General features: G+C 41.4%; 1 protein-coding gene across 2 annotated transcripts in view; it reads right to left on the minus strand.

The window, feature by feature from the left end:
• Positions 1 to 20,732, minus strand: part of LOC108032546 (centaurin-gamma-1A) — a 55,778-nt gene that overhangs the window by 6,870 nt on the left and 28,176 nt on the right. The window contains exons 1-2 of one of the 2 annotated variants that reach the window (XM_017106424.3): positions 12,312 to 13,002; positions 637 to 869 (exon numbers count right to left, since the gene is read on the minus strand). In XM_017106424.3, the coding sequence (XP_016961913.1) occupies positions 637 to 869; positions 12,312 to 12,483 (405 nt within the window). In that variant the 5' untranslated portion in view covers positions 12,484 to 13,002. Of the gene's footprint in view, positions 1 to 636; positions 870 to 12,311; positions 13,003 to 20,732 lie in introns of those variants that run through there. The other variant, XM_017106423.3, reaches the window with a different exon arrangement.

Consider the following 20,732-nt stretch of genomic DNA (forward strand, 5'->3'; position numbering starts at 1 on the left):
TTGCTCTGGGGTCCATCGAGTCCTGGCCGTCGGCCAGGAGATGATGACGCTGCCGAGGATGCTGCATCACGTTCTGACATAATGGCCAACTACCAGCAAAAACTAGACACGTTGTAATCGCTTATCTGGCATTGCGACAAAGTCTCGGCTGCCAAAGGTCGGAGTTCGATTGCCGTTGACTCATGCCTGGTGACCCGGCCAAACTCCAACTCCCCAACGTCCAGTCAAGGCAAACTTTGGCGCAAAAAGAGAGGAAAATTGCTACTAAAGGAAAGTGGAGTGGCCCAAACTTGGGTAATTGGTTGCCAGGAACTGTGAATATGACTGCGAGCCACAAAGGAAAGTTCTGGGCTCGAGTTCTCAGCGTTTCAATCACATTATATTGATAAATAAAAACCCAGTAGAGGGCAACTTAGCCCAGCAACAACCCCCAGAATTTCTCCCAGTTGATCCCACGTTGACCTCAATTCAAATATTTACAAGATGATAAGGGAAAATTTATTTGTCTACGGCACAGGAAACTTTCCCGTCAAAGTGCTACCCCCGGCAAATACATCATTTTACCATTCCCATGAATATTTCAAGGCATTGGGGAACAGCCGTGAGTAAAAAGCAAACCCCAAGGAGTTGGCTTACCTGCATTTCGGGAGCTCCACCCTCGTCGCGAATGAGCAGCAAGTAGCTCTGGCCATCGATGAAGACCTCCTTCTTGAAGCGACCGCCCTCGGGCGACTCCTCCTGCATGTAGGATCCCGTGAGGTAGCGATGCACCAGGGCCGACTTTCCCGAGTTCAGGGAACCCACGATTCCCAGCCTCAAGTCTGGCACCGATCGGGAAATCGTCCACTCCTGGCTGTTCACAAAGGAATCTGTAAGAAAACATCAAATCGTCATTAGCCAAACGGTTTTACTTTCAGTTTGTTATATTTTAAGAGACAAAAAAACAAGTTCACGCAGCGTAATTAGCGATCTCCCTTGGCAGGGACGAACCCGTTTCCTTTGACCTACATGTCGCGGCCAAAAGTTTCCCGCTCTCGAGAACCCATCCTCCCATCATTATGCAAATGTATCCTTCGGCAGGGAACACATACATCATCCTTCGAGCGTATGTTTAGCCTTCCCGCTTGATTGACAGCCCAAATGTTTGCCAGGAAGCTTCCTTTTCAATTTTCGGCAATTGTCTGTTGCTTTTTGGTAAAGGGAACCTTTAAGTTGTCAGTTTGCTCGAACACTTTTCTGATTTAAATTAGCTCATTGTCAAGTCGCAGTCACTCCATCAGACTTAAGGTATTCGGGGCTTCAAGGCTACGAAATGGTCCATAAATGGGTAGCTAATTGAAATGCCTGGCAACTTGATATCAAGCCAGGCCAGCTGTTGAGCTTTTGCAGATTCTACAGAGGACCTCTGTGTACACACATCACGCCCAAGTTGAACTATCTTCTAAGCCCGGAATGAAAACACCATTAAGGTGCCACCATAAATCTTTTCCCAAGAGCAGAGAGGGCCACCCATGCCCGAGCCATTAGATTTCCAAGTGCCCACGATCGATTTCACTTCGGGAAGAGGGGGTTCTCGGGTGGCGTACTCCTTTCATGCAACCCAGATTGCCAGGGAACTTAGGGTAGAAGGAGTGACAATGGCTGACCAGTTGAATGGTTGCTTCCCGCTCGCTCGGCAATGATGATTTACTGGATCCAGGCAGAGGGATACGTGAAAATTGCTCTATTATGAGTTGTTAAGAGTTGCTTAAGTAAACACCGAGGACTTCTGCCGCTGGACAACGACAGCGAAAACGACAGGGACATGGCCATGGACATGGACATGGATATGGTCTCAAGGGTTTGTCGCAGGGCTGGGAACTTGTTTTCCTGCCGCTTGTTAATCGTCTCAAGGCGATGGCTGTGGAAATGGACAGCCAGAGCAGACAAGTTCAACTGGTTTGCACTCTTGCCTTGCTGACCAGAGCGCAAAATTACAAATTAAAACGAAATAAATATGCCTTTTGTTATATAATACTGGAAACACCGAAATAAATCCCGGCAAGAGAACTGTTGAGACCAATTGAAAGCGATATGGGCAGTAAAAAATTAGCGCGGTTTTGCAATTTGCATGCCTTTTTTTCCGCCCCGGGAGGAGAATAATGGAAATGGTTTTCGGATCAAAGATGGCGGTGTGGACTGGTTCCCGGAGTTTCTTTCGAATTGTAACAAATTGCCGGCCACATCTCGGGCAATCCCGCCTAATTAATGGCTCGTCATTAGCCTAAAGCGCTTAGGAGTTACAAGCCAGTTACAAATGCGTCTTTAAGTTTGACTAATGATGTCAAATGTCTGACACTGGGCTGGGGGTTAACTGTCTCACCTGAGGGTTTGGAATAGCGATCGGCCTGGGACTAGGGATCCAGGGCGATCGGCTTATGTGTGAAGTTCAAACCGCCAGCCTCGGGGCAACCCTTTCCTTCGCTGTAACTACCATCCTATCTTTATCGCTCGTTGGGATCGTAACTCAAACTCATGTCAAATGTCGCCATCGTTGTCAAAATTCCCGAAGTAATTACGTATGCAAACTAGCTGGAACCCGAAAGACATTCGATTTCGTAGGCTTTTCCATTTGCATTTCTTGTTCTGGGCCGCGACAAAAATCGGAGGGGAGAGAAAGTGTCCGTGTTTGTTGGTCGAAGGGGTTTTTCACTTCGGTCGGGATTTGTTTTGCCTTTATTTTTGTGTGAGCTCTGTTTGTTTGTGTTTATACACTCTTGCCATTGAGGCGATAAGAAGGCTTGGGACTTACAGCTCTTGATGTGGGTTAAGCATTTTAATTAGCGAACAATATGAAATATTCATTTCCCTTTCCAGCCTTTCTTTCGGAGAGGAGAGAGCCTCCTCGGAAACATGTTTTCCCAACAGCACACCAGGTGACCTTATGACCCAAAACTTGAAGATATAGATAGCTTAGTTTTATGACTGACAGCAGCTGTAACCGAACTGAACCCAACCGAATAACCAGGCCGAGTTTTATCACCCAGAAGCGTGCCAGGCATCCCAGAAAAATGTATGCCTCAGTTCTATTTGACCAGGAGGCGCCAAGGATTGTCGGCGGAATGTCGTAAAAATGTTTATAGCCATTCAGTTGTTTACGGTAGCCACAGCCAGGAGCAGTTAGAAATGTCATCGCCTATACGATTTTACGACCATCCTTTGACTCAAATACAGCTGAAAGATGACCGCAAATGGTTGGCAACACCATAAAACCACCAGAAAATTGATAAAAACATCAACTGGGCTTAGTGTAATCATTGAATATGAATAGTAAAACCTTAAAACCATGTAACCAGCTGCCATGTCCAACCTTGAGTGCAGTTTAAAGCAACCCCGATCCTCAGTTTACGCTAATTAGATCCCACAAATGGCAAACAGTTCATGGATGTTTTGATACTTTGGGCATGCCCGTTAATGGTCAAATAATGTGATTTTAATAAGCCATAACCAAAATAAAGGAATATTTTACCATTTGCCTCGCCCTTCATAGAAATATGAATAGCCAGATATTTGGGATACGAGTTGGGATCCCTTGGATCCGAGTGGCTTATTTGCATTGGCCCACGAAAACCTATGAAAATATTTAGGTAGGCTGACCGTGTCGACAGTGTCCAGTCCCGGAGATCTGGAGGACAACAGGCCATAAATCTCAGGATCCCCCCTCTCTATTATACATATATCTCTCCTTGATTCCCTCTTTCTTCCTGTTCTTCCCGACTGTTCTTGGTGTTGGCGTTTCTGCACATCTGCTCCAAAAACGAGATTTACTTTCTTTTTGTCCCGCTCGCCGTTTGTGTTTGCCCAGAGATCGGTGAAAGAAGATCACGGCGACTGGTGGCAAAGTTGCTGGCAGCAACCAGCAAAAAGTAGCCTGCACAAGAATGGTTTTCTTTTCCGATTCCTGCTGATCCCCTGCCCGAGCAGGGCCAACAAAGGCAAAGAAAATTAGCAAAGCCCACAAATGATTCGAAGGCAAAAAGGGCGATGGCACAAACAAGATTACCAGAGGAGGAGGATGCTGCAGACAGGAAAAGGTAACTAAAATGGGGAATAAGTAAAGGGAGAGGCAGTTGGAAAGGTTAAGAGATAATATGTTCTAAAATGTTTGGGAAAAGAGGTATAAAATCACGTATTTATTTTCCTAATAAATCATTTACCGCGCCATAAACCTGAACTTTTGTAAACAAATTATTTGCCTAACACTCCCACAAACTACGGCAAACAGTTACCTCTACCGATTAATTACCAGTCACAACAAACAAAACAATAACTTGTACACCTGAGGGGTAAGTAACCCACTCGTCCAACTGTTGTCTGTTTTGGAGAGGAGACCCATAGAGAAGTTCTGCACGAATGATTGCGACACCTCAAGGTTCGCCCTGGGGCATCATCATCAGCGTCACGCAACCCGAGATGGGATGGAAAACGAAGGTATAGTACGGCATGGGATGGGTGTGTACCTGAAACTGTATCTGTCAAATGTGTACTAGGCATTCCCCCAGTGTCACGTGCAGGCACATATATATCCGTATGAATATTCCCTCTTGGGGGGCGGAATAAAACAATAAAAACAAACAATTCAAATTGACACAGAAATTCACGGATCATTAGCAAATGCGCGAACATCCAAACAAGCAGACGAGCAGATGGCGGCCAATGGGTAAATGGGAAGATCTGCCTCATTCTCGTCGTTCTTTCGGCATGGAACATGTGCGGGATTTTGATAAATTAGATTGAGGAGCAATTTCATTCAATTCACTGTCCAAACACAGTTGAAGGTTAAGCATACCCTCAAAAGACCACGCCCCGCGGCCAGGGAAAGGGTTAAACGATCCCTTAAGGATGCTCTGCTTAGGATGCTGTCATTGGCTGAAGGATTTATGCGCTCAGGTAATAAAGCATCCTCATGCCAGTTCTTCAGATCTCCATACTCCATTTTTACTCCTCGCCAAACTTGTTCTTATTTTCACCAAAAAAAATATATACATAGACATGACGACTTCTTTGTTGACGCTTTTTGTTACTTTTTGGGTCGTTTATCAGCTTTGGGGCCGAATTGAATTGGTTTCTTGTGTGGAAACTCATTTATCATGCCAGCACACGAAGAGTAAATTGCAAAACACGCGGCAGTAATAAAATAAAAAATAATAACAGAAAGCAAATAAAGAAGTAAGCTATGATTTCTTATCGTTCGACAGAGAAAAGCCCATAATGAGGGGAGTGCAGAGTACACAGTAATGTCTTATCAGTCCGAAAGTATTTGTAAAATCAATTTCCCAAACAGCAAGTTGAGGTTGTAGAGCAATTAGCTAGTTATGCACTCGAAAACCGAAAGCAATTTAATTTAATTAGCTTTTTAAATGGAAAAATAGTTTCTAAAAAATTCATTACTTGTCCTAACATCATAACAAAGTACTTTTTAGTGATATTGCGCCTTCTTTTGCTGAGGAATAACTTCGTCATAATTGAAATATGCGTTCTTATTCTTCGAGTTCTTTTATTTTCTCAACCCAATCTTATCAAAGGCAATCTAATCTGCAGCGTAAACTTTTCATTTGAATTGGGTGAATCTTGTTTATGACATCAGAGCGGATATTTTAACCTTACTCAATGGGCTTACTAAATAAGAATTGAATCGTGACGAATTTCCCCGACCTCTATGGAGAGTTTGGGGAAATGTAAATTTTTCCCTTCCCATCCCAAGACGATTAAATGTCAAATTTACGACATGACTCTGTCCCAAGATCATCTTACAATGATCGGGGAAAAACGATATTTTTTCTTTTAATTTGTCCCTTAAAAAATATTTTCTCCACCCCAAATATGATTTTTTTCAATCAAGAACAGCGCAAAAAAAGGACACCCGGCTGAAGGATCTTTTGAGCTCGTGCGAGTCAATCAAAGTTGACAATGGCCCGGGGGAAGGCAAGTGAGAGCGCCCAAGGACAGCGCAGGACACCTTTCTCCGGGTGGTGGCTTCTTTCACATACTCTCTCCTTGCCGTTTCCTCGGTAGCTCACTGTACTCTATTAAATATGACATATTTATGAAGTGTCAGTCCCGAAGACAATGGACCGGCGAAAATCTGGGGAAGAAAGCATCGAAAAAATGAAAGGAAAGTGCAGTGGGAAATGGGATTTTTCCTGGGATTCCTGTTATTATTGTCAGCTGCTCCCCGGGCTGATGGTCGGTCATAAAATCAAATAATATAAAATTGGAATCGTATTTGTGTTTAATATTTATGCGGTGAGATTGTCAATGATGAGCATTTGATTGTCCTGCGATTTTGAGGTTTTCCCGTTTGCGGTTGGGTCTTCGCTAAAAATACAAATGTGGCAAGCAGATTTCCGTATGCCATTTGTGTCCCATAAATTCGACTTCAATTAAATCGATTCGGAATGGTCAGGCGCCTCATTAGAGCAGAGGCAGCTGGCCAATAATACTCCACGATCCACTGCGATCTTCGAGCTACGATCTTCGGCCACTGACCAACTGACCAGCTGACTTTTTCCTTTTCTTTTCCGCTTTCCCAGTCGCTCAGGCGCAACAAATTATTAAATTGCTTACTTTTACTTTTCCTCGTTCTACACGAGCTATTCCCCGCTCCTGGCCCTGGCAGCCTGCTTAGCGGTAGTTTTCCTCCTGGCCAGTTACCCAGAAATCTCATCTCATCTGCCATTGTCCGAGCAGCTCGTTTACATCTTTTCTTTCCAGAGCACATGAAAAAATTATGATGACCATTGTTCGCACGAGGCTGCCATCCATTACAATCTTATTTATGGGTGTTTTTCGTTGCTCGAGAGAGTGTCACCTAAGCAGACATCGTGTGCGTTCGCAAAGATGTGGCACTATTCCAGCATTTTCTCGGGCTGCCAGAACTGAATTAAATTCTTCTTAGTTTGTGGCGAAAGAGTTTGTACCCGTGGGTGCCAGCGATCCGAGTCTCCTTGTCCCACTGTCTTTTTGCGGTTCAACGACTTGCTGGCCATTAGCTGTTGTTGGTGTTTCTGCCAAGATACACCAACCGGTGGAAACTCACTGCTATCAGTCAGACGCCAATGCAATACTCCGTATGGGAAGGCTATTGAATTACACTCGCCAGCAGGGTAAAGTTTTAGGAAAAACTTCTAGCTAAAGTGCGCCAAACGGTCGTGAAAGTTTGCCAAATAGTTCTAGTAAACTTTGTCAGAATCTGCAGTATAGGCTCTTATTGCATGTCAGTGCAATCTTTTCTCATAGTTCCAAGGTATTCTCTAAGCTAACCTTGACATACCCTTAGATTCCAAGCCACAACCCAATTCTTATCTCCAATATCCTCACCCTTTAAACACCTTTTTACAGCCCTATCCCACATATCAAACCTTTAATTAAAATGTATACTTTATGACTCTTACGATTGTAATCTTACGAGAAAACCCGCAGCAAACTGCAGGCCAGTGTTGAGATAAGTTTCCAGCAGCAGCAGACAGATCATAACTACCCACAAAGCAACCGAAAATGCGAATAAGATGAGGAAAATACAAAAAATACGAAAAAACGAAGGAGATACAAGCCCGAACCGGTTATGTAAGACTCATGTAAGTTTCCGAGAAGAGAATCACTTGAGTGTGACTGAACTTTCAGCCAAGTCGAAAGGAAATCAATGCAATAATGAAGGGCACTCCTCCCAAATTGGGCCGCACAAAGCCCAACTTAATGATCATGTGAGCCTTGGAATTGCCATTGTAAAAATTATGTTGGAATTTTATTATAATCGTTGTGTGCAGCCAGAAGGGAGCGCCCCATCGCCATCAACAATTTGGCGGTGTCAACGCCACATTAGAATTTCAATGGGCATTAAACCTTAGATTGAAGCGGAGCGGGAAGCAAACCTAAATAAGAACTTCCGCCGCTGAATGCGTTCGCCATATAGGAAAAACCATATAGCAAAGCGTAGGTTTCGACGGGGCTTTGGGGATTTGTAATGAAAACAAAGGGCCGCGCAAAGCAAAACGAAAATGCAATCCCTCTATGGTCAGCCTATGCTATTCAAAATTCAATTTTCGATCGCTTCGTTCAGATACCAGATACACTTTGCATTCTGAGCGGAGTTTGACCAATAAACCTGCCGACTTTCCTAACCCAACTCTATTTGGGGAGAAAACTCCACCGACGATTGACGCATTTCGGTGGTGGTTGGATGGGTATTTTTGTTTTCCCAACAAGTGTCCCACTGTTTGAGGCGGAAGCGGCGTTTTAAACGTGTCGGTTTTCATCTAATTTGCATATTTTTCCAGCTATTTTCTCATTACAGGCAAATGCATTCAAATTTCCCCCGCTTTTCTTTGGCATTTGACAGGTCTCCTTGAGGCAGGGGTCTTCATATGATTTAATTGAAAATACGCAAATTTATTTCAGGCTGTTGCTGGAAGAAGTGTCGAAATAAATTTGAATAGTTTCTAGAGTTTAGCTGGGAATATTTTCTTTTAAAAGTTTTCTAGGATTGGATGCCCTTCGTCATGGTCGACAGCTTCTGTGTATGTTTTACTTTTCCCAGGCTTAGATCAACAAATTAAATTGATACTCGAAATTAGCTGGAGGAGAAGTGGGGGAGAAATATGAAGTGTTTTATGGGGTTCCAGTTGAAATGATCTCTGGGAAGCTAAAAAATGAAAAGACAAAGCCAGTAAATGCCCTAAGCACTTTGTCTTTAAGAAATTACAAAACTCATCATTTGGTAAATTAAAGAAATACATTTCCATCTGCCTCAACCATGACTTGCTGCGAGTAAGAAATGCCTCAAATTTCAACTATTAATAATACGATATTATCATCCAAGATAGAGACATCATAAACAATATACGCTATGAAATTATCATATTTTTATGATTACTGCGAGAGATCATAAAATTTCATTAATTACACGTTAGCGTAAGGTTTCACTTTTCAGAGACAATGTGGAAAATAAAGAGGAAAATTGGTAAGATAATTATAAGGCGTGTAGGGCCGTTAAAAAGATACCAAAAAAGAAAAGGTGCATTTTACCAAGAGTTTAAAGGTGGCGCGTGCGTTGCGGCACCATTTAGAGAGGGGACCATATAGAGACAAGCATCCCAAGTCGGCGACCGTGAAGTGGCGAATGATTAATGGATGGCCGGCCGTAGAACCGATCGATGAACTCCCGATCGAGAGTCTCTCCAAGATTGACACCATCTAAGAGTGACACCTCGAACAATAAGTATAAGCCAAGCCATGCGCCGATGACTCAACTTGTTGTTCTGACCAAAATCAGCGATAAAACCAAAAGTACTTCCTTTTAAGGCTGGCCAAATACTGATCTATGTTCGCTTGGTGGGCGTTTGGTTAATTAATGTGGGCAGGTCGTTAATTCAACTGGCAAATGCTGCGACTGCGACTTCATCACTCATAAAACTCACAACTTGCGGGGACTAATTAAGGGCACGCGTGAGAGTTTCCGCATCTCTGTGGCTCTTTGCAAAGGTCAACAAGTGGGCTGAGTATCAAAAATTGTTCAAAAACAATTAAATACTTTCTTTAACCAGATTAAACCGAGCCACTATATTTTCCCACAAAAATCTACACGCTAGTTGGGGTCATTTGTCCCAGTCGCAGAGCTATCGTGCCATGATCTCATCAAAATGATTGCCATCTCCGCGTAGATACAATATGCAGATACTACTCGCTTGGATGTGGGGCTGTGTATAGCTACCGAAACCCATTCGCACACTCATGTTTGCCCCCAGCAAATACAATTGCGTTTTAATTTTAATCGTATGTGTTCTGGCTTCTTATTTTCGTTGAAATATTCTAAATTTTGCTGGCTATATTTGCCTTTCGCACAAAATGTGTTGAGCGTATTATTTCGCTCTTGTTGTTGACTCTTTATTTATCTTGTTTAAGCGTTGAGTGCACGAGCGGCTAAAGAAATAAAAAGTTTAAGTATACAAAAACAGGAAAAAAAGAGCCAAACAAATAAAAAAATATACAAAACAAAGTGTTGCGTGGAACAGATTGTGAGGTGATCGTCATAAAATGCGTCTATGAAATTGGCTAGTCCCCCATATAACTTTGGATATAGAGATATGTCCAACGTTTGACGTGATACTTCGGTATTCCTGAGCAAACAATATCGAAACCGAAAGCCTGTCAAGGTCTTTAAAAGTCAAAGAAGTGTCTGTTGAATAGGAAATTGGAGCACCTGGGCTTGAGTATCTCTGGATCTCAGGTAACTTATCTCGGTCAACCCAACCTATCAGTTGGCGGGGGATGGGATAGAGACTCTTTTTAATTAAACAGAGTGAATGAACGGAAGTAAATAGCAACACATTTAACTTATTTATAAATCATGCATATAGGCTAGACCGTCCACTTCTTATCTTATCAATACGTGGCGCGACTTGAGGCTCCAATAGGGGCAGCAAAAACACACATCGAAGAATAGAACACAAGCTGAAACACTCTACAGTAATGGGATTCCGAATGGAATTTGCAATTTGAGTGGAAATTAATGAGGCGATCAGGGAAAAAATATCTGCACACATGCAAGAATGCGTTGCAGCATGAAAAATTGCAATGAAGCAAAGAAATAATGGTATAGCGTTGAAAATAGCAAATGATCGGCAAAGGGATAGAATTTAACTTAATGTTACCCAAGGTATGCGTTTTTTATTTCAGGGAACGGGGAGAGGCAGGTTTTACTAGAAGTCATGACGAAGAGATTTCGATATTGATGAGCCATCGCAAAAAACTATGATGCAAGCTGTATAAAAAGCTTGGAAAGTTTCCTAGAATCATAGGCAGATTCCGTATTGTAAGACATTAAAAGTTAAGCATTTCACCATAAAATTTGCATAAATATTTACTTAAGACCAGTCCAACAGAGAAGAGTTTATATATGCACTCGCTGTGATTCATGGCCTGAACAGATGATGTATTAGAGTGTAACCATCGATAATCTCGTACAGATCAATCAATATAATCTCTCGCCCAGATCTCTGGCGGCAGAACCAGTTGACACATATTCTTAAAGCCCCAAGAACGAACCAGCTTCTTGTCGGTTCTTTAGCTTGTATCCCATCTTTAAGCCCCTCGAAGAGGTGGATACCTAACAAGCCACCCGACTGATGTCCGCGATAAGGCGGGGACATCGCAACGCCCCAGCACTTGGCACCTTCCACCCATCCTGCCTCCCACTGACGTCATTAAGTGGCATTGATTGCAACGTGTCAATGCCACCTTCGTTTGGCTTCTTGGACCGACCCGCATTTTCGAGAATCGATAATTGCATGCTAAGTGCCACAGCGAGAGGTAGACAAACTTTCCTCGCTCGGTTGTCACGGCTACTGGTAGAGTCAATGTCGAACAATCCGAATGCGAGTCAGTGTTACAAAGCACTGATTCGCAGACCTTCCCCCAAATGAACTTCCCTTTTTTCTATATTAACTCCCTTACTTTCGCTCTCTACTTTTTATCGACCTTTCACTCCGCCAGCTTTTGAGAGAAACAAAGAAGTTTGGCAAACTTTTGTTTACATGCAATTTTCATGCAAAAGAGCTTGAAAAGTAAGACTTAATGCTGTCATAACTTGGCATAATAAAGCCCACAGCTTGAGTCGGAACTGAGGAAGTATCGGAGTGAAACTATGCCAAATTGCATTATTTTCGTTGTGGCTGCTTACAACACCCAAAGTTTGCCTCACACTTTGACACATGACACGCGATGTGCCATATTCAAAAGGTTGTAACTTTTTTCTCTCTATTTTTTTGTGCACTTTACTGGAGTTAAACAAAAAGTTATTTCGACAGTTGCACATTAAATTTTAATAATTAGGCTTGCGCAAGGCCATCGCTTTAGGATTTTTCTTGTTTCGACTGATGTAATTAACGAAATTGCATAAAAACTTAAATGATTTTTAAGCTAAAATAAACTAATTATCAAATATTTTAATGGCTAGTGAGTGGCGAAATAAATGTGTGAGAAATGGTTGAAGGTGATTGGGTGGCAAGGTCTGCAAAAGGGGAGTACTTAAGGTGGGACTGTGGGAAAATCTGTTGAGTGGTGTTAAGTATAAATTACTTTTTTATGAGGTCTAGCATAGAGCAAGTGAGGTATACTTTAAATACTTAAAGGTTTTAGTTTAAGTGGAAGGTTTTCTGAAAGGTCTAGACATCCCAGAATTTAAACATTATTTTTTAGGATATCTTTTAATGATATTGTGAGCCTTAACCCCTTGTTTCCCATATTGGTCGCTTTACATCGACACTGTACCTCACCTGATTTACGTTTCTCGCTGCGATCGGGCACCACCAGGCTCTTGGCCCTCTTAACCCTCAGAGATCTTCTTCGGATGGAGCGAAGAAAGGCTTCCGGCATCCGGGAGAATCGCTGCGGAGTCTCCGGAGCTTTGGCCCTCTCGGGCAGGAAGAAGTTCTTAACCGCCAACATTCTGCTGCTCCAACTGTTGCTTTTCTCCCTTGGCGGCTTTTCTAGGCCCTCTTTTCTATTTGTTGCTGCTTTTTTGCGCGTGTTGGCAATGAAAAGTGTTTTTGCGTTTTTGCTATTTTTACGCCGCTTCAGTCTTATTTGCCTGGTGTAATCCTTTTTGTGTGCCCTGCCTCGCCGCGCTTCCCTTATTTATTTATTTTTATTTGCACTTATTGGCTTCCTCTGCCACATTTTAGCAACTTGTTTGGTCTTGTGAGTTTGAATTTGCATTTTTGCACATAAATAAACTGTATGACTAACACATTTGGCCACTTTGCATCGGAACCACAAAAACTTTGGGTTTATATACTTGTTTATTTGCGGTATTTGCACAACTGCGGGATGACGTTATTTCATCAAGTATCCAAAAAATTGTCAAGCCGAAAATATTACGCGAAAAGTTACGCGAGGGCCCTAACACGCAGATAAAACTGGCGAATCGAGTATCCGTCGAATACGTCTACATCGAGTGCTGGTCGAAACACAACTGAGTGCGAGAGACAGCGTCGAGGGGCTCTCACCCCAGCGAGCTGGTGGAGGGTTAACGCATAACAGGGCTCTGTTAGCCAACAGCAGCTGTTGCTGTTGCCACGTGCTGTTAGCAGCTGCAGAGGTAATCAGCAGGTAAGTTCCCACTCCAAACTCGAGATCCCCGTCCGCTTGTTGCTGGCACTCGAAACATAATACCTATGCTTCCGGAAGCCACCCAGGGACTTTGCGTCGCTTGTTGATGCGTTTTATAGTTTCCGAAACTTTTTATAAATTAGGAACCAAATTGTCTCTTAAAAACTTAACACTCGGCATAACATTTGTAGGTGGATAATAATTGTTATAAAAATACAATTTTACTGTTTTTAGTAAAGATTAATAGACTATGAAAATATATTTTTTGATGCACTAAATGGCAGCTCAAAGTTCTACACTGAAACAAATAGTCATATTAAAGTTATAGTAAATAGTCATGTTCTAAAATATTGAGTATCCATTTGGTGTCGATAGGAGGAGTATGAAATAAATGCTTTAAAAATGAAATTTAGTATTAATTTGAGAAACAAAAAAATCATCAAGTTCAAGACCTCCACTATTCAACAGAAATCATATTTTAAGGTATTGACTTCATACAATTCAATTTCAATGCTGTCTCTAAAAATTCTGTTTTTTCTTTGGGTCCAGTTTTCCTATTTCTATAATTTCTAGCATAAATATTTAAATTTTTTTAAACTGGTTTTAAGAACAAACATACCTAGAAAATATAAAAATCGTAAAGCAGATTTTTTTTATACCACTTTAAAGATTCCTATCTCTAATACAATTGTAAAATTGCAAAACGAAATCCAGTATACCTTGTCATCAACAAATACCGTGTATAAATTTATAAAAAGCCGCAATTTAATTTGGCTGCAGCGCAATTTGTGACTGATTCAGCGCTGGCAAAAATAAATGCTTGCTTACACGCTTAATTATCGTAGGGGTTATTCGCAGATAAGACCAAGAAAAGTAAATAATTGCCGGTAATAAAATCCCAGATAGGCGGTGTAAAATAATATAGGATCAATATCAATAGCTCTGGTTCTGCAGAGCTATGTAAAGTTTTTAAGAGAGAGGGGACTGCTTTTCCACTTTGGGGATGATGACGCAGAAGAGAGCGCCGAAGAGAAAGTAGTGACGCAGAAGAGTAGCTATAAGGAAAACATCATACGGAAATCAAAATGCAATAATAAACATTTGGATGATGATGAAGACGGAGATAACACCGCCCGGGGGAAACTGCTGGCAGACCTGTGCACTCCCACCTCCCAACGCCACCGCCCCCTCCAACTTCCGCCCCGTGGAAACTGTGCAGACAGCGCTCTGTGGTTATTGTTTTTAGTTGGGGTTTCGGTTAGTGGGCCGCTGGGGGTCCCCGCCTTGTTGTTGTTGTTGTTATGATGCGAATTCACTTCCTATCGAGCGAGATGCTGGCGGGGATTCATGGGCAACATGTGCTCGCAGTATTTTATCATGCACAATAATTTGTCGATTGTTGCTTTATGCAATGGCCGAGTGCACAAGGTGCAAATTGAAATTTAGAGGAGGCTGCCAGTGAGGTACAGGTATTAAACGTGTAAGTGCAATCGAGTGCGAATTGTCGAATTAGTGGTGCAGACTGATTTGCATAATTGATATAAAATGTTTGTTATATAACTAGCTTTACTTCCTTATTTAATACCCCAAACTAAGCCCAAATCCCATGAAATACCCAAGGCCAGGGTCGTTTTATCTCAATACCAAGATCATCTTTGCTGCCCCAGTTTAGCTGAAGCTAAGCGAACTGCGCGATAAAGCCATATAAATTATTACCTTTTGTTGAACAACAAACTGCAGTTCGCTTTCAGATTACATCTCAAACAAAACGCGAATCCCGAAAGCAGCCAGCGACACGTGAACTGCATTATATGCTCGATAATTGGACACGCTCGCCACTTTTGCTCGACTCACTTATCGGGGCCACACTCCGCACTTTACGGGGACCTTAGAGAAGCGGAGCAGCCATTCAACCATCCAACCAACAACCAACCGACTAACCAACCCGATCCGAATCCCAAGCAGGGACACACTTTGCGACTTAATTAGACGACATCGACGGCAAGCGACATTGAAATACAAATCAGCGGAGGAAGTGGGAGTTAGAGAAGTAAACCGAAGGGGGAGGCACAGCCATTGCATGCGCTTCCAGAGGAACTTGGGGATGGGTGGGTTCTTCAGATACAAACCACCCTCGGAGGAAAACTAGGCACTGAGAAAAAACTAACTTAAAAATCATAAAAAAGGAAAGGAACTTTAGTTGTGATATGAAATCTATGCTTTATGAGAAGTAGCTGTTCACGAAAAAGTTTATTGTCAAATAAAAGTAATACAACTTACTATTAAAATATATTTAATCTTTTTATTAAGTTCTGATTTTACTAACTATAAAACAACCGATTTGATAACGTTTAAAGCCTTGTATATATAATAAAGTAAGTATCAAAAAACCTTACTATTTCGTCAAACACAAACCCTTAAAGTTATTTAGTTATGTTTATAAGTGTAATGAAAGCAGGAGCTGGGTGCGGCAGCTACTGTACGTACATTCTTTTTTATGGAATTTTAATGGAATTTCTAATCAACCTGCGGCACAAGACGCGGCAGGCAAAAGGGAGCGCCCGTCTGGGTCGCACCCCGCGAGGCTTTCCCCCGGAGTCGACGACTTGCCCAGATTTCATTGAAGAATGTTGCACGAAGCCACGCACAGTATACGCCAGGGGGTTGCACTTGTGGGTGGGTCACAGTCTGCCCTTCGGCATGTGCGACACTTTCCATTTCAATTGTCCCAGTTCAGCTCGGTTTGCCATCGCCCGGAATGAAATCATCGAGATAAAAAGACCAAAAAAAAGTAACTTTAATGACGTTAATAAAACTGCTATTTGTGCTTTAAGGGTTAAAAACTTTCAATCTAGTGCTAACTTGTGCACCCCCTCTGAAAAAACACCGAGGGCTAATTATAACCTGAGGGTGCTAAGGTCGATGTGGCTTTAGGGTGTTCCTGGTTCCTCCAACTCCTGCCCAGATCCCCTTTCACACAAGAGCAATTCGTTAGTGCTTTTAATTGCCTGCAAATGTTTCGGTCAAGGGTGTAGTCGTGGTTTTAAGGGATTCCTCTAAAAAATACATTTGAATTGAACTTTGGAGTATTGTATTAATTTTAAAAAATTCATAAATTAATTATTAAGACTTCTTTTATTAAAACTATGCTTACTGCTATATTATATAATAAAAGATACAAAATATTTTAGATACAATACAACCAGATTTGTTTTCGTAATAGAACGACTCCTTTTTTTATCAAAAATCTATAGTTTGGCAACTATTTCCAGAGGATAAAAACCCCCTTTAGAGAACTGTAAACTACTACCCTGCTGCAAACAAATTAGACTTCCCTCCGTGGCAGTGGCCAACCACGAATCCTGCACCCCTGCACTGAAATTTGATACTTTGCAGTAGTCCACCCACTCGGAGCTTGTTGGGCCAATATTTGCCGGGCTTAGCAAAGTTCATTGTGGTGACTTTGACACCCTCCCATCCCAAAAAGAAAAGGTCCTCAGAGGGTTGGAGGCGGAAGCATACGATTTGTCATGATGTATGACAACCCATTTATTTGATTTAGCTGAGCGCATTTGAACGTTATTTGATTATGTTTAATATTCTGATGGCTATGCAAAAAAGGAAGAAGATTTCAAAACAAAAAGGGAGGAAACTATGCCTCATTTGCAATGGAAATAAATGTTTTACGAGCGATTTTTTTAGTGGGTCAGCAGTCGGTTCACACATGTCTTTGCGGGGGCGAAAATATGATTCATGATTTATTCCAAAATATTTCGCCAGTTCATGCGTAATATTCCCTACCCAGAGACATAAATAAAATGCTTCGCTATAACCTAACTGAATTAAAATGTTGACTAAGCTAAAAATAGTTTTTATAAAAGGCTGAAGACAATTACAAGAAGGGATTACAAAAGTCTCAGCTACTGCGGATCTCTTGCAAAATTACATTCAATACTCATCATCCAAAACTAATTTCGTATTCATAATTTTCATAATTCGCATGGAAAGTCATTTACAGTTTTTAACCCTGGGGTTAGACCTCACGTTTTCCATTTTCCTTGGCTGCAATTACAAGCGAATTAGTTCTCACGCCCAAATGCGCTTACACATTGGACATGGGCCGCAAAAGGGGTGAAGTGGAGGCTGTCCTGTCTCCCTCTGCGAAAACCCTTGCCATAATTAATAATTCATAATTTCCTCGAAAATATTCCTCGAGGTTTTGGCAAGTTCCTGCATTTGCCAATTTTTTACGAGCCCTAATAATGAAGCGTGAAAGAAACATTAGCGAACATTTTCTGAGATCCATGAAATTGCCCAGGGAACAGGAGCACGGCGATTTTTCCTGAAACATGACATAATTATTAGGGTAAGAAGAGTTACGGGGCGATGAAGTGTGGAGGAAAAAGTACGGATAACTTCCCCCTTCGTTCAAGTTGGCATCGCTGCCCGTCTCTTCTGATATAATCAACGTTCGCCGTTGTCGCTCCTCTCTTCATATTGCACTTTTACGCAAATTGAGTTGATTAATTTAAATGTGGCGGCAAATGGGGGACTTTGCGGGGACTGGCGGGTTAACTGAGTTGGCCAAAGGGCAGAATTGCAGACGGCAGAAAATCAATAATTTTAATGGCCTGCCCCCAAATCCCAAAACCCTGCTCCATCAAGTGCAGACATATGAATACCGAATACCTAAAAAAACATGTACATTTCGAATGTACAAGTATCTGTATCTGTATCTGTACCTGTGCATCTGTATGAGAGGCCGCTTGTTAATGCAAATATGTTAAGTACCGTTGGAACGGTGGGGAAGAAGACGAGGGAGCTTTGGTGGAGCACCATCATCTGTATCTTTGCGCCAGCCCCTAAACTTCGTTCCCAGCTCCGCAACTCCAGGAGCTCTTATGCGAAAAGAAGGAAAACTTAGTTGGGGAGTTGCCCGAGGCGAAAGGCAGCCAAATTCAATTTGCAGCTCCAAAAAATATTTTTAAAGAAGTACCAAGATGTAAAAGTGGAAGCAGCAGATACTCTTAGAAGTAAGGAAATGTTCTTGAAAATAAAGTTGTATATGTTGTATACTTTAAGTTGCTTTTAAAAATAAAAAAAAACCTTAAGTCTGTGTATTTCTACATTATAAATTATTGGTATGTTAAAAATATTTAATTGGATTTTTATTTCAAGGAAATACTTTTGAAATAAGATAAACGTAAACGTTTTGAAAGAAAGAAAGAAAGAAAGAAATACCTTTTAAAAGTATGTAAAAATGTCGAAAAATCTCTCAAATTTTAAGGGATTCCAAAACTCCGTAGGGTATTCATTTTAGGCGCTCCCGTTTGAAGTAAACTCCATTCAAATATTAAATATAATTTTCCTCGTTTGCTTTTTTCGCTCTGCTTTTCGCCTCGCGGCGACTTTCCCCAAGAGGGGACAAAAGCGACCCGCTGCCAATTCATGGCGAAATATCAAGAAATATAATTATAAACTGCAAGTGAGTGTGTTCCTGTTTTTATTCTGGCGTTTCTTGAAACAATTAAATTATTTTCGCTTTCATATGCAGATGCAATTATTTACATACGTAAATTCGGCAAGAGCACAGCTGACGCAAGTGGCCAGAAACTGAACTCGACTGAACTGAAATACTGAAATCATGTAGTGGAGGTGTGGAAAGGGGGTGACCATAAATTGTATTCTTATTCAGGGTCAGTGGGTGAGGAGAACTGGGGGACTGCTGTGCTTTGGCCCTTGTATTTGCTCTGTATTTTTACTTATTTTCTGTTTATTTTATTTCTGTAAATAACGCATCACAATTGTTTCAGGCCGCGAAATGTCTTTCAAATACTGTTTGTTGAGCTCTTTAGGGGGCTAAATATTGAAGTATATTGTGTAAGACGCGATATGCGATACATCATACTCGTTTCCAAAAGAGGCTTCTAAAATTAGATGCGAATATGATAATTGAATATGGCCAATGGTAATGGAGTTTAACGAATTGGGTTACATGAATATGCATAGAGAGCACAGGGTAAGGCATTTAATTCGCTTAAAATTCTTTGGATAAATGTCATTGTTTTTAGTACTTCGTGATCTTTCCCTTTGTTACTGGTTCTATTTATAGTGCAACTGTAATTGACGGTAGCGAACTCATTTTCATTCTTTAGAACATCTATAGAACATACTATAAACTATTAAATAAGCTATCCCATATGAATGACCTTTCTCTTTTCTACTTTTAGGCAACAAATAGTTCCCAGTTCGAATGTCGATCGCAAGAAAATTAATTAAAATTTCACATGTATAGTTTTTTCAGGGTGTTTCTCTGCCAGATCTTGGTGGGCCAAACCGAAATCAGGGCACGCTCGAGTGATTTTTCTTCTCCAGGACACGGTCAAAGTTCAAATGGGAAGCGAACTAAGTAGGGGTAAGAATTTCGCAAGAAAGAAGATCAAATAAAAATGTTTCCAATATTTTAGGACATAAATTGAATTTCCCTCTTCTTTTATTATTTTTTTGGCCCAATAATTTTGAGGGGTGGAACGGAAAATCCTTTTCGGCAGATCTTTCAAGGTTCCGATTGGCAATCTTGGGGTGAGATTCTTAAAGGCGTGCAAAATTTAATATTGAAAAAATGATTCTGACATTTTGATGCGAATTCTCTTCTTTCCTTCAGGGTTTTTTATGTGGTGTTGTGAGATCAGATGACGGTTTTATGATCGCATTACCAGAGCACTAAAGTATCCCAAGTTGTTCACTTCTTTTCGTGTTTCGTAGTTCTCAGAGGATTTGTTGCGGCTGTCTTACAAATATAATTTTTGCCTCAGAATTTATGTAAGTAAAATTGTCTATGGATAATGGGTGATTTCACACAATAAATACAACCTTTGAGTCAGCTCAAGCAATGATATCAGAATTTAAGAAAGTCGGTTGCAAATTCATAAGTGATGTGAGTCACGCGGTGACTTAAAATCCTCGAGTCTCTGAGTAAGTAATTGATGCAATCGAGCTTACCTGCAAAAAGAAGAAAAAATGTATTTAACTCATGGGAATCTTTGGGCTATAATAAATTCCAGTAAATTATTCAATATCCGGCATTCGAGAAGAAAACCATTGCCGATTTACCATTTTCCGTAGCCACCCCGCAGTAACCTAAATCAACAATGAAAATTGCAAACAAATTGCCCGAAAAAAGAAAAATTTCAATTTCTGCCAAAAGGAAAGCCATTTTTCATGCGAAAACCCCAGGCCAGAAAGTGGAATTTTCAGTGCCAAAAATGCTGGAAATTTGTTTGCCAAATCAATCAAACAGCCGAGAGGAACGAGGCCTGCGATCGGGGGATCATTTCTGCGTAGAATTATTCACTGTCAAGATCTTGCGGGACATCTGAGGAGTATTATGCAACCCCCTAAGCCAGGACATTCATCTTGCGGCTTTTCAGTTGACTTCTCGGACATGCGATAAGGTTTTGCGATACCAGAGATCCCAAACTAAAAAAAAGACATGCAATTGATACTTTTACCCCTAAAAAAGGAGGAGAAAAACTACCACAAGAAAGGTTTTCCCTGCTACCGTCCGCGGGACACATGACGCGTGT

Source organism: Drosophila biarmipes, chromosome 2L (assembly GCF_025231255.1).
Source record: "Drosophila biarmipes strain raj3 chromosome 2L, RU_DBia_V1.1, whole genome shotgun sequence".
Taxonomy (NCBI): domain Eukaryota; kingdom Metazoa; phylum Arthropoda; class Insecta; order Diptera; family Drosophilidae; genus Drosophila; species Drosophila biarmipes.